This window comes from Harpegnathos saltator, unplaced genomic scaffold (assembly GCF_003227715.2).
Source record: "Harpegnathos saltator strain DR-91 unplaced genomic scaffold, Hsal_v8.6 scaffold93, whole genome shotgun sequence".
Taxonomy (NCBI): Eukaryota; Metazoa; Arthropoda; class Insecta; order Hymenoptera; family Formicidae; genus Harpegnathos; species Harpegnathos saltator.
In genome coordinates, this window is record NW_020230721.1 from 3,097,250 (window position 1) to 3,111,027 (window position 13,778).

At 49.3% G+C, this 13,778-nt stretch overlaps 1 protein-coding gene across 1 annotated transcript in view; it reads right to left on the bottom strand.

Moving 5' to 3' along the window:
- Nucleotides 1–9,226, bottom strand: part of LOC105188127 (zinc finger and BTB domain-containing protein 45) — a 99,019-nt gene extending 89,793 nt beyond the window's left edge. Inside the window, exon 1 of the mRNA XM_025307728.1 lies at nt 7,585–9,226. Within this exon, the coding sequence (XP_025163513.1) occupies nt 7,585–7,968 (384 nt within the window). The 5' untranslated portion in view covers nt 7,969–9,226. The remainder of the gene's footprint in view (nt 1–7,584) is intronic.
- Nucleotides 9,227–13,778: the final 4,552 nt, after the last annotated feature.

The following is a 13,778-nucleotide window of genomic DNA, read 5'->3' on the forward strand; positions in this document are numbered from 1 at the left end:
CGCTTCTGCCAGTCACGTATCGCGTCGTATCCCGGCGTGAAGGATCTATATTCCTAGCGCGACGTCTCACTTCTCGCACGCGCGCGAAGAACAAACGAGACGAGAAAGAGAGAGAGAGAGAGAGAGAGAGAGACCGGCTATAAGAACGTCGTATTTTCGGTTAGGTCGTCATCTTCGCTCGATGTTAATCGCGTCTGCCTCCTCCCCCCCCCCCGCCTCCCTTCCGCCTCGCTTCGTACCCTCGCGCGTATTTGTACAACGGCTGAAATAATCGGCGGAACGGTAATCGGTACGCAGCGGTTTTGAAACGGAGGGCGGTGAACCGTGGAAATGGTTCGTCCGGTGGTGCTTGGGATGTCCTTTCTGCCTCGGGCACAATAATCGTGGATTTCCGTCCGCTTATTATCTTACACGCGTCACAATGCGTTTAGATTGCGTCGGGGTATCGGCTAATTACCGGTGGCGATTTAGCCGAGCGTCCCTGTCCCGGCGATACGTTCGAGAGCGTGAGACCGATGCGCGTCTCTCTCCCCTTCTCCCCCCACCTCCCTCCTCTCTCTCTCTCTCTCTCCCTCTGTCTCTCGGCAGTCCGCCGCAGCGCGCGTCGTTCGAATCCTGCCGGACGGAGACGCGCAGCGGTCATCGAAGAAACGCGAGCGCCGAAGATCGCGCTCTAATTATACGCGCGCGAGAAAGCAAAGGAGTCGCGAGCCCGAGTCGCGTTTTGCGATCGCACAGTGAAAGTATGCGCGACGACGAGTGTGTCTCTCTCGTGACGAGCGAGCAGCCGCGGCGGCAAAAAACTCCTCGCCTCGCCTCTTTTTCCGCTCCGAGAGAGACTTTCGTTTTCGGCGAGGCGGAGGGCCTCTCGCGGATCCTCGCGCTGTCGCGTAGGCTGACATTCGGCGCAAAAGCAGCAAGCGAAAGGAAGAGACCGAGAAAGAGGAACTTCCGAATCCGCCTCCTCTCCCCTCCCCCCTCCCGCGCATGTTCCCAGCTCGACGATAATTCCGCGGCGTTTGCGCGCGTTCTCTCCTAACGGTCGTTTCATATAGCCGTGCATTCTATCGGCACTCGTCGAGGCGCGATTTTGCGTACCGAAACTCGGCATTCGGGAGTTGGTAACGGTATCAAAAAACCGGTTTCCGGTTGGAAGCGGTAATAGGCGTGCGCGTTGTGCAAAATTCGTAGACCGGCCGTGCGCGACAAACCGAACCGTCGCCGCGCGCCGTCGCTGTCGTCTCAGCGCGCGCGTTCTCCTTTTCATCAAATCGAGAGCAAAAGCTTTCTAAACCTGCACGATCGCTCCCGACGGCCGCATTTATAATCTGTCGCGATTGATAAGAATCGAAATGAAGAAAGAAATCGTCCGTGTGTATGAAAGAAAGTGCGAGCTGCCGAGAACGCCTCACGTGCGGCAGCGGCAGGAAAAATTGGAAGAAGGCGGAGGATATTCACATATGCGGTCCTAGCAACATTTTTATCCCGAAACGTGCACTTTTTATTTAAGTGGAACGAGCAGTCTCTTTCATATGAAAAGCTTTGTGTTGAGAAAACCGTTTGAGCGTCCCGTTTTGAGAAAAAATCTTTTTCTGGTGTTCAACAATATGTATATAACAAGTATAAATATATATTGGTAGTGTTCACTGAATATTTTTTATCTTCTAGATATCTTCCCCCCTACGCAATTGCTTCTACGATCCTAGGACAATATATATTTTTTCATTTGGAAAAATATAACAATTCATGCTCGTGTATAAATATAATAGGGTGTCACAGACCACTCGATTTTTTTTGTAAACACGACATTTTAGAGAAAAATCTTTCGGACAAAAGTTGTTTGCTTTGAAGGGTGATATAAGACAGCGATAGCATTTTGTTTACAGATGGCACCACTTTCGAGATCATCAATTTTCTTAAGCGGGAATCCCAATTTTTTATTATATCGTCTTTTTCTGCCAATTAATTTGAACGACTTTTGTCTGAAACATTTTTTTATTTGCCTAATATTTTCTGAAATATTAAGTTGAATTATTAAATTTAAGGAAAACTTGGCAACCTTTGCAACCTATTTAGTTTACGATATCTCGCTATTTGTCGAAAGAAAAATAGTACTAAACTTTTTTACTTTATTTAATCTCAGGAATATATTGCTGCAACAGCGCCCCGACTTTTGTTAACTTATCGACCTATGGAAATTTCCAAATTATGAAATTAACTAAAGTCACTACACTACACTAAGCGGCGCTATTGTAACAATATATTCAATATATTTCAAATAGAATAAAAAAGTCTAGTAACACTTTTTCTTCCGACAAATAGTTGGCGAGATATCGTAAGTTAATGTTAAAAAAGTTATCAGGTTTTCCTTAAATATCTCAAAAAATATTAGACGAATAAAAAACTGTTTCAGACAAAAGTCGTTCAAATTAATTGGTGGAAGAAGATGATATAACAAAAAATTAAGATTTCCATTTAAGAAAATTGATAATCAATGAATATCTCGAAAGTGGCGCCATCTGTAAACAAACTGATATAGTTATTTCATATCCTCCTTGAAACCGTACAACTTTTGTCTGGAACATTTCTCTCTAAAATGCCTCGTTTACAAAAATATCGGATGATACGGGTGACACCCTGTATACGCTCGGTTTCAAGATACTTTGAATACTTCCTTCTCCGACGTAATCCGGGACGCAGCCGACGGTCCGACGAAAGAACGTGGCTTAATGGAAAGCAATTTCTCCCATTGGGACTCTCATCCCGCTGCTGCGTTCCGAGTTGCACCGAAAAGAGAAGAAAAAACAACCAAGCGTTCGGACCACTCTGAAAGGAAAATATGCGGACATTTCGGTGTTACATATCCGATGATAATATGGCGTCCCGATAACCGGCGCGCAATAACAAATCCAACAAATTCATTAGCGAAATAGCCGAACTCCCCGACGAAAATCCTGAAGTCCTCTTAACGACAGGCGAGACAGCCGTCGTAATGTGAAAAGTACACGCTCTCATTCGTGGCGTGAGAGATCGCACGCACGCACGCACGCACGCACGCACGCACACGCGCGCGTGCCATATAGATAACTTACTCCGTAAAGGCAGCGAGAGAGAGAGAGAGAGAGAGAGAGGCGTACGACGCGTGTGCCAGACGGACGGCGCGGTATCAAAGGATATTTGCCCTGTCAACAGCGTGGCTTTACGCGGAGACGACGCCGCCGCGTCTGTAAGGGGAGAGAGAGCACATAGTCACTCGTACCGAGATAATAGTAATGGCTATTATTACTTCGCTCTATTATTTTACGATCTAGCGCTTCCCGGGAACTGATACACCATCGTCCTCGCCGTCGCCGTGCTCGTCGTCGCGATGCGCGACGGCGCGCCGCCGAAATGGCCGCGCTTCGACGACGAGATCGAAAAACGCGCACTCGTCGCTTCTCGCGCATCGATCGCGTCGCGACCGATCGCGATCGAGATTACGTATCGACGCGGCCGAGCGACGAGGTGCCGACGGGCTCAAAGTAATCAGCGCTCTCTCTCGAGCTCCGGCGCTCCCGACGGCGGTCCTCGGCTCTTGGTGCTTCGGCCTTAACGAGGAGACATTAATTAGACATTGACTCTCCGATTGAATTAGTAACTCGACGTTACTTTCGTCGTTTTTTCTTCTTTTTCTCCTTTTCCGCTCTCCTTCGGACCTCAGCCGCGCATGTTCGATAATGAATATATCCGGTGAAAAATTGACAGCTATAATATTACGCTTCACTGAAAACCTGTAATCTCGCGCGATTTACGACAAATCCTAAAAAGTGGTGTAGCCGGCCGGCGACACGTGCGCGAGATTCTATCTGAGAGAAAGAGAGAGAGAGAGAGAGAGAGAAAGAGAAAGAGACCGGAGGTTCGTCTGAAATCGGCGTGTATTCGCTATTTAGAGGCGGCGCGGTACGTGTTACCGCTAATTAAATGAGTGTTTGCGTTATCGCCATCGCATACTAAATTAAGTCGCGTTCAATCAACCGCCGCCGGCTTGAGAGGCTAACTCTTGCCAGGAATACGAAATCCGTCGCTCAAGCAGACGCGACTGTCGTGTTGTTTCCTCAGCTAAGTCAGAGTTCCCTCACAGTCTTCGTCCGAGCCGGCCGATCTCTCGGATCGGACTCTTCTTTCGTTTCCTCTTACATTGCTTAAGTTGCGCAATTTATGGTTGACACAGAAAAGTGGTCCACTTCAAGTTGGATTTATGCACAAGTTAACACTTAACCCTTAAACACTAGGATGGGTGAAATTCATCCGATGATATTTTTTATTGGTAAAAGTAAATTACATGAACCAGAAGTTAATGTATATTTTTTTATATTTTTAAGGGAAAGATTCATAATGTTTATAAATATCTCAGACCGTTTATACTCGGATCAAAGAAGTTTTCTTTTTTTTACGGTAGAAAGTTTTATAAAGCTGTTTTATACATATTGCTACAAATTTTTACCAAATATTTATGATTCATGTACACTAGAAAAATAATAAAAATAAGAAATAATAAAAAAGTTACGAGCATTCACCTGTTCTAGTAGGAGGTGACAAAAACGTTCTAGTGTTCAAGGATTAATTATCTCCGTTTTATTTATTATTTTCCCAAAGTTTCATTGTATATTTAATTATTAGATTGAGAAGCGAGCTCTTGCCAGGAGTACGAAATCCGTCGCTCAAGCAGGCGCGATTGTCGTGTCCTCAGCTAAGTCAGAGTTCCCTCACAGTCTTCGTCCGAGCCGGCCGATCTCTCGAATCGCACTGTTCTTTCGTTTCCTTCTACATTGCTTAAGTCGCAATTTATAACTGATACAGAAAAGTGATCCACTTCAAGTTGGATACATGCACAAGTCCTTAACTCTTAAACACTAGGATGAGTGAAATTCATCCGATGGTATTTCTTATTGGATAAAAGTAAATTACATGAACCAAAATTAATGTATATTTTTTTATATTTTTAAGCGAAGGTTTCATAATGTTTATAAATATCTCAGACCGTTTATACTCAGATAAAAGAAGTTTTCTTCTTTTTACGGTGGAAAGTTCTCCTTTTTCCCTCAAAAAATTGTATACGATTTAAAACTATTTTACACACATTGCTACAAATTTTTTCCAAATATTTATAGTTCATGTACACTAAAGAAAAAAAAAGGAATAAAAATTTATCCATCCTAGTAACAGGAGGTGACAAAAGCATCCCAATGTTCAAGGATTAATTATTCCCAATTTATTTACTATTTTCCCAAAGCTTCATTGTATATTTAATTATTAATTAGATGTTTATTTGTGCAATATGTTTATTTCTTCCCGGTAATCCTATACGGTTCCTTTGAGTCGGCTCCGAAATCTATCGCGCTACTTTGATAAGCCGGCCGTCGCTCGCTTGTGTTACTTCGCGCGTGAACAGAGTCTTAATATTTCAAAACAATGCAATGATGAAAACCTCGACAGGTACTACTACGTTGGTTCCGTTGAAATTGCACGACAAAAATCGCGGTCTGCGTGTCTGGATAGACAAACATTTAAAGCAGACGCAGATTTTTCGCGAGGAAAAATGATACTTCTGCCGCCGGGATCAAAAACATTCGTCCGACCATTCAGACTCGGTTAAGATAACTGAATGCACTTGACAGATATCCCTAGATGCACAATGTCTTCGCGACACTACATATAAAATAAAAAATCAGGATCGCACTTAATTGCGGTAGATATAAAGATATATCAACGGGATGTGAGATCGAGATTGGACGATGAAAGACACGGCGAATGTTTCACACACGTTTATCAGCAGAACTGTCAAAGAAGTGAAGAAGTGATCTCTCTGTGAAGCTTTCGTCTTGTAAATAAAAACGACAGTCCTTCGCAATTCTTTGTAAAAAATATTCAAACTTATAACACTGCACTTTATGTCTGTAACTGATGTTGAATCGAATTAAAAATAAGGAGCATCAGAAATGGGAGACAAATAAACAAGTTTCCCTTTCGTTACTTTTGCAACTCGCCTTTTGACTGTTCTGGCGGAAAGAAGTCCTTGATCATCGGTAGCTCCGGTGATAAAGATCGAGGAAATCCACATACCGGATACGTCGCCAACGTAATTTTCCTCTCATGAGGAAAAAAATCACTCGCTAACAACTTTCTCACGCGGCTCTCATTGACATGATTAATTCTTAACGGCTGAACACAAAATATCGCGATAGACAGAGAGAAAATCTGCAGAATCTGCAGAAATCTTTCTGTCCTTACGTTCTTCTGTCTGGCCTTCATTCCTCTGAAGCGACGGAAAATTCGTTCGCGTCAATAGAGCGGTATTTTCCACGCACGCGGAAAAACCAATTCTGTGCAATTGAATTTTCCATTGCTTGGGAGAGACCAAGTAGAAGATTCGATTGCAGAAGCAGGAGGATTCCCGCAAGGAAGCCCGGATTTCCTGATCAATCAGTCTCGTTTTCGACGATCTCAACCGAGTTTTGACTCGGCTGAATGCCCAGAAGTTTTCCCGTTGCCGGTCGGATTTTCGTCTGATTCCTATTTAGCTACACGGAAACAGATATTTTCCCCTTGCACGCAGGTACACGGAAAAACGTCTTCGCCGAGCGTGGCCGAGTTTCCCGTCGCTTAGGAAAAAATCAAAAGACTCGACTGTGCACTCGGTCGAATTGAAGATTGCGATGCCTCCTCGAGGAACTACGCAACGTATCTCTAACAGAAGGATTTATTGGTTTAATAATTCCCGAGAGGTCCTTTAGTCCCTAAAAGAGGTCCTTTAATCCCCAAGAGGATTTTCCTACTGTACACGAAATGCGTTGCAAAGCTCATCAAAGAAACGACACACCGCGACCTTTAATCCGCCGGCTGTGAAAGACTCCTGCGCCGAAGTCCTCCACTCGCTCAATGTCCTTCAGTTATCTCAACCGATAAAATCTGGCACAACTGGACATCCACGGACTAAAACGAACTCGTCCGGGCGTGCTCGCATAGATATCACTTCTCGTCACTGAATCCTCCCCCGGTCCCTATCCCGTTACACGAGATCTTTTTTTCCGCAAGTGCCAAAGGGCAAAGCCAAGCGGCAAACTCGCATGTGGGAGCAGAAAATTGCACAAGGAGCTTCTTGGAATCAGCCGATTGCTTCCAGCAATCTATCTCAGCCAAGTTTCTTCGGCTGTACCAACATAGATCTCACCTCTGCAACCTGCCCAGTTACGCGGACTGGGACCTTTCTTCCCATGCAGGACTCTACTTCGAACCACACGAATCGAACCCTTAACCCGGCTGGGTGATGATGACCCGAGATGTTTCCAAACCCATTAAGTACTTCATCGAATGACCTGTATGAAGAGATTACTCCACAAAAGCCACTTTCTAAGACCATAACTGGCACCGCGATGGTGGATGAAAAACTATTCGGGTCATCATGGTCCACCTCAAGGTGCGTGTAACATTTTACCAGCACAATGATACCTAGCCGGGTTGAGTAACCACTCCGGAGGAGCGCGAAAGCTGGGCCCGAAAGCTGGAGGGAAGTCAGCGGTGACCGAAGGGGTAGCCAGGACTCACCTGCATCTGCAGCCACGAGTAGTCGATGTACGCGGTGGTGGTGGCAGTGACGGCCCCGGCGACGGTGGACGTCGACGAGATCTGCTGCCAGCCGTCCTGCGCGTTGCATCCGAGCACGGTGAGCCCGTCAGGCTGCGCCCGGTCGGGCACGATCTGGTCCGCGGCGTACTGGTAAGGCGGCTGTATCGTCGGCTGTCCGGCGGAAGGTAGACCCTGCAGAGCCGCCGGATGAGGATGCTGCGCTCCCGTGCCGGCACCGGCGGGCAGACAGCACACGCTCGCGTCCATCCGTGGCGGCGGCGGCGGAGAGTCGTAAAAGCGTAGCTGCTCCGGCTCCGGCTCCCGAGTCGTCGTTCTGCCGAGGGTTAATCCTCGAGGCACCATCCAACCTGCGGGACGCAGCCGCTGACGCGCCGTGATACCTCGAGCCGACGGCTGGGAGTCCCTGTCTGTCCTCCCCCGAGTGTCCTTGTGCCTTTGGCTCTCGCGACCCGGTCGGCACGCGGAAGCGGCCGGTCCGGCCGTCGGACCCTCCCTCGGAGACCCGATGGGTCCGTTCCCTAGGTCCTCTTCAGGCGGCTCAGTAAGGAGGACAAGGTGCTGGCATCGTCCCTCTTCGTCGCTCAGACGAGTCTCCCTTGGCGCTTCGCGACGTCGGCGCTTCGTCGCCTCGAGGCCGCTCCTCCCTTGGGATTCCGGCTGACGAGGTAGACGCAGAGAACGAGCTCGCCTCTCACGGGCCACGATGTCACTCGGGTTCACGGCGTGCGACGACCAGCAGTCACGTACACGGCAACCGTGTTGACGTCCCGCGTGAGTCCAGCGAGTTCCGTGCGCGAAACACTATCCCACGACAAGCCAGCAAGTGCTCGTCGAGTGTCACAGCGGACATCGCGTTCCGCGAGAGCCGCTCGACGGGGAGCTTCTCTCTGCAGCCAACAACGGACACCGACAAGCGCGCCGTCGCCGACGCCAACGCGCGCGCGGCTTCCCAGGGAGCACTCGAAGGCGAGAGAGCGGCTCGAGAGCCGTCTCACACGACGGCTCCGCTCTCGAGAGCTCGACTCACGGCGCGCCGGCGATCCGTCCTCGGGTTCTCGTCGTGCTCGCGCGATTCTCCAGCGGAGGCATCGGGTACGCGCGTGTGACAGTCCGACCACTCGCTAGGTCACCACATGAAAGACACGGGGAGGACACGTACGCTAGCGCAACGTTCTCCAGCGGGTCGACATTGTCGCTCACTCGGTCACCTTCTTCCTCCTCTTGCAGGGGCTGCTGCTCACTTCTCGCTGGAGCATCCTCGTCCCGTGGCGGCCGCTGACACTCGCGACGGCTCGGACGCGCGACACAAGACACGGAACCAGCGGCCAGGACCCGAGGCACCAGCGGCGGAAGCTGCGTGAGGAACGCGCGACGTGCGAGAGCGAGCGAGGCGATTGCCACGAGATCCGCGAAATGACGTTTCCCGACGGTGACAGCGCGCACTCCCGTTAACGCGTTCACGCGCTCGCGCGTGTTCGCCGGAGAACACCACGAGGACGAGGGCGGAGAGAGAAATGGTGGGAGAGAGACAGAGAGAACGAGAGCAGAGGACTTACGAGAGGAGGCGAGGGTAGTGGTATTCGGCACAGGAGGTGGTGGTAATGTTGATGATGATGAGGTGGAGGTGGAGGTGGAGGTGGAGGTGGCGGTGGAGGTGGCGGTGGCGGTGACGGTGGCGGCGGCAGCGGCGGCGGCGGCGGAGGTGGTGATCGCGGCGGCCGCGGTGGTGGTAGTGGTGGTGGTGGTGGTGGCAAGAGCGGCGGTGACGAAGGCGAGGGTGACGGAGGCGAGTGGCGCGCGCGCACTTTTGACTCGCGTACGGCCGGTGTTGCGTGCGCGCATGCGTGAATGCGTGTCGTCAAGGCAACGGTTCCGGAGTAACTGCTTGGCGAACGCAGCCCTCCGCGGCGAACGTGAATCTCCCGCCCCCTCCTCCTCCCTGTCTCTCTCTTTCTCTCCTTTCCGTCCTCTCTCTCTCTCTCTCTCTCTCTCTCTCTCTCTCTCGCACGCTCGTTCACCCGCGGTACTCACACGCCTGGCTCACGCCCCAGGCCCCGGGCGCGACCGATTCGAGCGGTCTAGGCGGCCATCGAGCGCACGCCCCCGTCCCGACACCGAGAACGTCTCTCGTTCCCTCTCTCGCACCCCTTCTCTTTCTTTCTCTCACGCGCTCCAGCCGCGCTCTCTCTCTCTCTCTCTTTCTCTCTCTGCTCTGTCTCTCTTATCTTCTTCTCCCTCTCTCTCTCTTTCTCTCTCTCTCTCTCTCTCTCTCTCTCTCTCTCTCTCTCTCTCTCTCTCTCTCTCTCTCTCTCTCTCTCTCTCTCTCTCTCTCTCTCTCTCTGATACGCGCCGAGTATTTATATACATACACTTCCCCCCTCCCCGTAGGTATCCTCCCCCCACCCACTCAGCTTCGGTCCCTACGCGATTCCGTCTCGGTTGCGCGCGCGCGTCCCGCGAATCATCCCGTCCTTCTCTCGCCGCACAAATACACGGAGCAGCGCCGACGCCCGCGTCTCGAAAGCGCGATTATCGACGTGAGCTATCGCGAGAGGACTCCTACCTCCTCCGACTTTGGCACACTTCTCTCGGCTGCTTCCCCCGCCGCGCCGCCGCCGCCGCCGCCGCCGCGGCCGCTCGCGGTCCCGTCGTACCGCGGCGGCCCGTGTCATCGTTACTTTCTTCTTCCATCGCGACTCCGCGGTTCTGTGTCGCGCGAATCATCCCTCTTGCGCGTGCCACTGAAAAGCACCGGCATTCGCGTCTCGCAACTCCCCTGTTCGTGGACGCGCGCTGCGACTTGAAAAGCGCCCGCGAGAGCCCGCACCACGTGCGGCTCTGATGACGTCACTGCGCGCTCGCTTGACACTTCACCTTTCCTCCCGTGCCCAGCGCGAGGATCGAAGTTGACGTGATTAATTTTGCGATATCGAGCGATATAATAGTAAGATATAGGATGCTCGATAACTCTCTCCACGGGGATTGAATGACTGAGCGGCGCAAGTCGCGACCGAATTCGCGATAACGAATTTCTCCTTCCCTCCTCAGCGGGACGAAATGATGCGTGCGCGGGAAAAAACGTTGCTGTATCGAGTGAATCGATCGACACCGCCACGATTGGAGTAACTCTTTCGGATTCAACAACGATATTATCGAAACTGTAGTTTTGTTCGCGTTGCTTGCATTTTGGACACTTTTATGTCTAATATCCGTTGCACATCAGATGCGATTAACGATAACTAATGGGAGCTCTTCTTTTTAAAGAAAGGCCAATGTGCAACGGGCATGAAGTATGAAAGTGCCAAGAGTGCAAGCAACGCAAACAGACCTTATTACTCGAATTATTCAAACATCAGATTTGTTCGCGTTACTTGCACTTTTGGCACTTTTATATTTAATGCCCGTTGCACATCGAACACGATGAATGATATCCAATAGGAGCTCTTCTTTCCAAAGAGAGGTCAGTGTGCAACGAGCGTGAGGTATATAGTCCGTTTTTTAGCTGCACTGCTGAACTGGTACAATAAATTAGAGTGAGAAAAAAGATGGTTATCACACTCTAACTTACTGCACCAATTTAGCAGTGCGGCTAATGCCCAATTTCTTCATCTTCGGTTAAACTTAACTGCCGGTTATTCCAACGGAATCGACTAATAGCATTTGTTTATTCTGATTAAGATAAGAAATGATAAGAAATGCGATTGGTCAATTCCATTGGAATGACCGACGCTTTAAGTTTGACCAAAGGTGAATAAATTGGGCATTAAAAGGACAAACCAATAAGAGTATCAAAAGTACAAGCAACATAAACAGACTTATCATCAGCTTCGGCTGCAGCTTACGTCAGCTTCAGTAACAATGCAGTGAAATCAACATGATTCTAACTTCAAAACATGATTCTGAATTTCAGAACGTATTTTTTTTCGCCGAATCCGAATCCAAAATCACCCGAAACATGTCTGGAATATACCGAGGATCGTTCCAGAACGTCCTACGTATCCTTTCAAGACGTAGAGAACTGGAATCCGGGACCTTAAACAGTCTCCTTAAATAACCTCCGAATTTAACCTCTCAACACCGTCTTCAAATTTTCCTCGACCCCCAAAAAATCCTTTACGCCGCTTCTCGTAACACTCGCTGCCGCATATCCCAACAAGGATGTTAATCTTCGTTAAAAGCTGCTGAAAAAGATGTTAAAAAAGAAAGCCGCGCAAGACCTCACCTTGTCGTCGATGCTTCGACATCGTGAGGATCTCTCGAGGACATTCGGGTCGAAAAGGACCCAAACACAGCGGGTTAAAAAGAGGCGCATCACGCAGACGCAGAGAAAACAGCGAGGGCGAAAGACGAAGGGGAAACGAAGGAGGAAGTGGCTGAGGGATCGAGTCGGAAAGGACGACGCGTGTTAATTAGCTGCGGAACGCGCGCGCGCATGCGCATGCGCACATGCACGCACAATTCGCATCTCGTCGGGTCCAGAATGCGACGCGTCGCTCTCGCGCAAGATATTCGTATACGCATCGCGCTCATACACACACACACACAGAGAGAGAAAGAGAGAGAGAAAGAGGACGTATGCATCTCCGCGCCGCTCTCTTCCTTCCCCTCTCCCCGCGTCCTGTGTCCGCCCCCTTCGTCCCTCCGACTTCGCTCGATCGCGAGACGAGGCACAGAAAGGTGTTCCCTTTCTCTTTAGATTGTGAAACGATTTTCTATCGCGGCGCTTTAGCTCTCGCACGGCCGCGCGCGCACGCGCACACGGCCGCGGATTTATTATATATGCAATGGGTTACGCAAATTACGACAAAGTGCAAATATTTCACATGACCTGCACCTGCGTGACTCCCCTTTCTACACGTGATCGTTTAACCAAGCACGTGAATCGTGACGCGCGCGGAGCTGCGACGTAGCGCGCGCGCATGTGTGTGTGTGTGTGTGTGTGTGCGCGTGCGCGTGTATGCTCACGTGGGCGCATGTGCAACGTTCGAAATTCCAGCGGGCTTCCTGAGACCCGGGCAATTTCTCCGGAATATACGTAACGCCGCGCGCGAATTGCATTTCTCGCGGCCTCAAGGGAGACGTCTCCTGGGAACGGGATAATGAGAGCGCACCGGAGAGCGCGTATTTCGGAAATCTCGTCCTTTCGGCGAGCCGTCGTGCGTACGAAAGAGACACGATTGCGCGAGCTTTGCGAGTCGCTGCACAGCCGCGAAAATCGACGAGCTCCGATACACAGCCGTTCTAATCGCGAGTTCATCATTGGCTCGCGAAGTAACCGTCGGCGAGGTAAGTGCAATTGTTACGAGAGAGGCACGCGATGAGTCTTGAAAATACTTTGTCTTCTTGGGCCTGTTCCGAAATTGGTTTCGGAAATTTTGGTTTTAGTTGTAAGGCTGGTAGATCTTAAAGTAGCTTGGATACGTTCCGTAATTGATCAGCTGATCAATTATCAGGATAATAAATAATAAAAAATCTACTCCTTTTTCTATCTAATACCACAAAATTAATATATTAAATATATTATTAAATACAAATTAATAACTGAAGCCAAGTTAACCTAGTAAACAGTATATGGCTATGAACGTCCAGCTGATCAATTACGAAACGCATTCAAGTTAGTTTAAGGTTTAAGTTACCAATTTTATAACTAATCTTGTATAGTTAAAAGTTTCCAAAATCAATTTTTCGAACAGGCTTCTTCGTCTTCGAATAACGGCCGCTCAAGAAGGCGGAAAACAAACATGGCCGCCGATCGTTAGAAGCGCGTAGGGTGAAATACGCACAGAGAGATATTGCAAATTTGAGCAATTGTTACTCGTTTCAAATATTTCGGAGGTTTCAACAAGTCTACCACGAGTTCGTCATAAAAAGTCCACTCCAAATACATTCCAATTTCTAACAAGTGTCGCACTCCAATCGGGTTAGAGTAAAAAATATCTCGGTTTGTTTCTTTTCCTGCATAAACAGCATAAACGAAAACTCGGAAAGAGACTAAATTTTTTCCTTCGAGCACACACGATAATGAGCTTTCCTAAAACTCGCAATGAGAGCACATTTCAAGATTGATATCGGCAAGAAAACATTCCTCCTCGTGGCAGGCGGGCATTGCTCAAAAGCGAGCTGAGCAATCGCTTTTCTTAGCAGCAGAATGA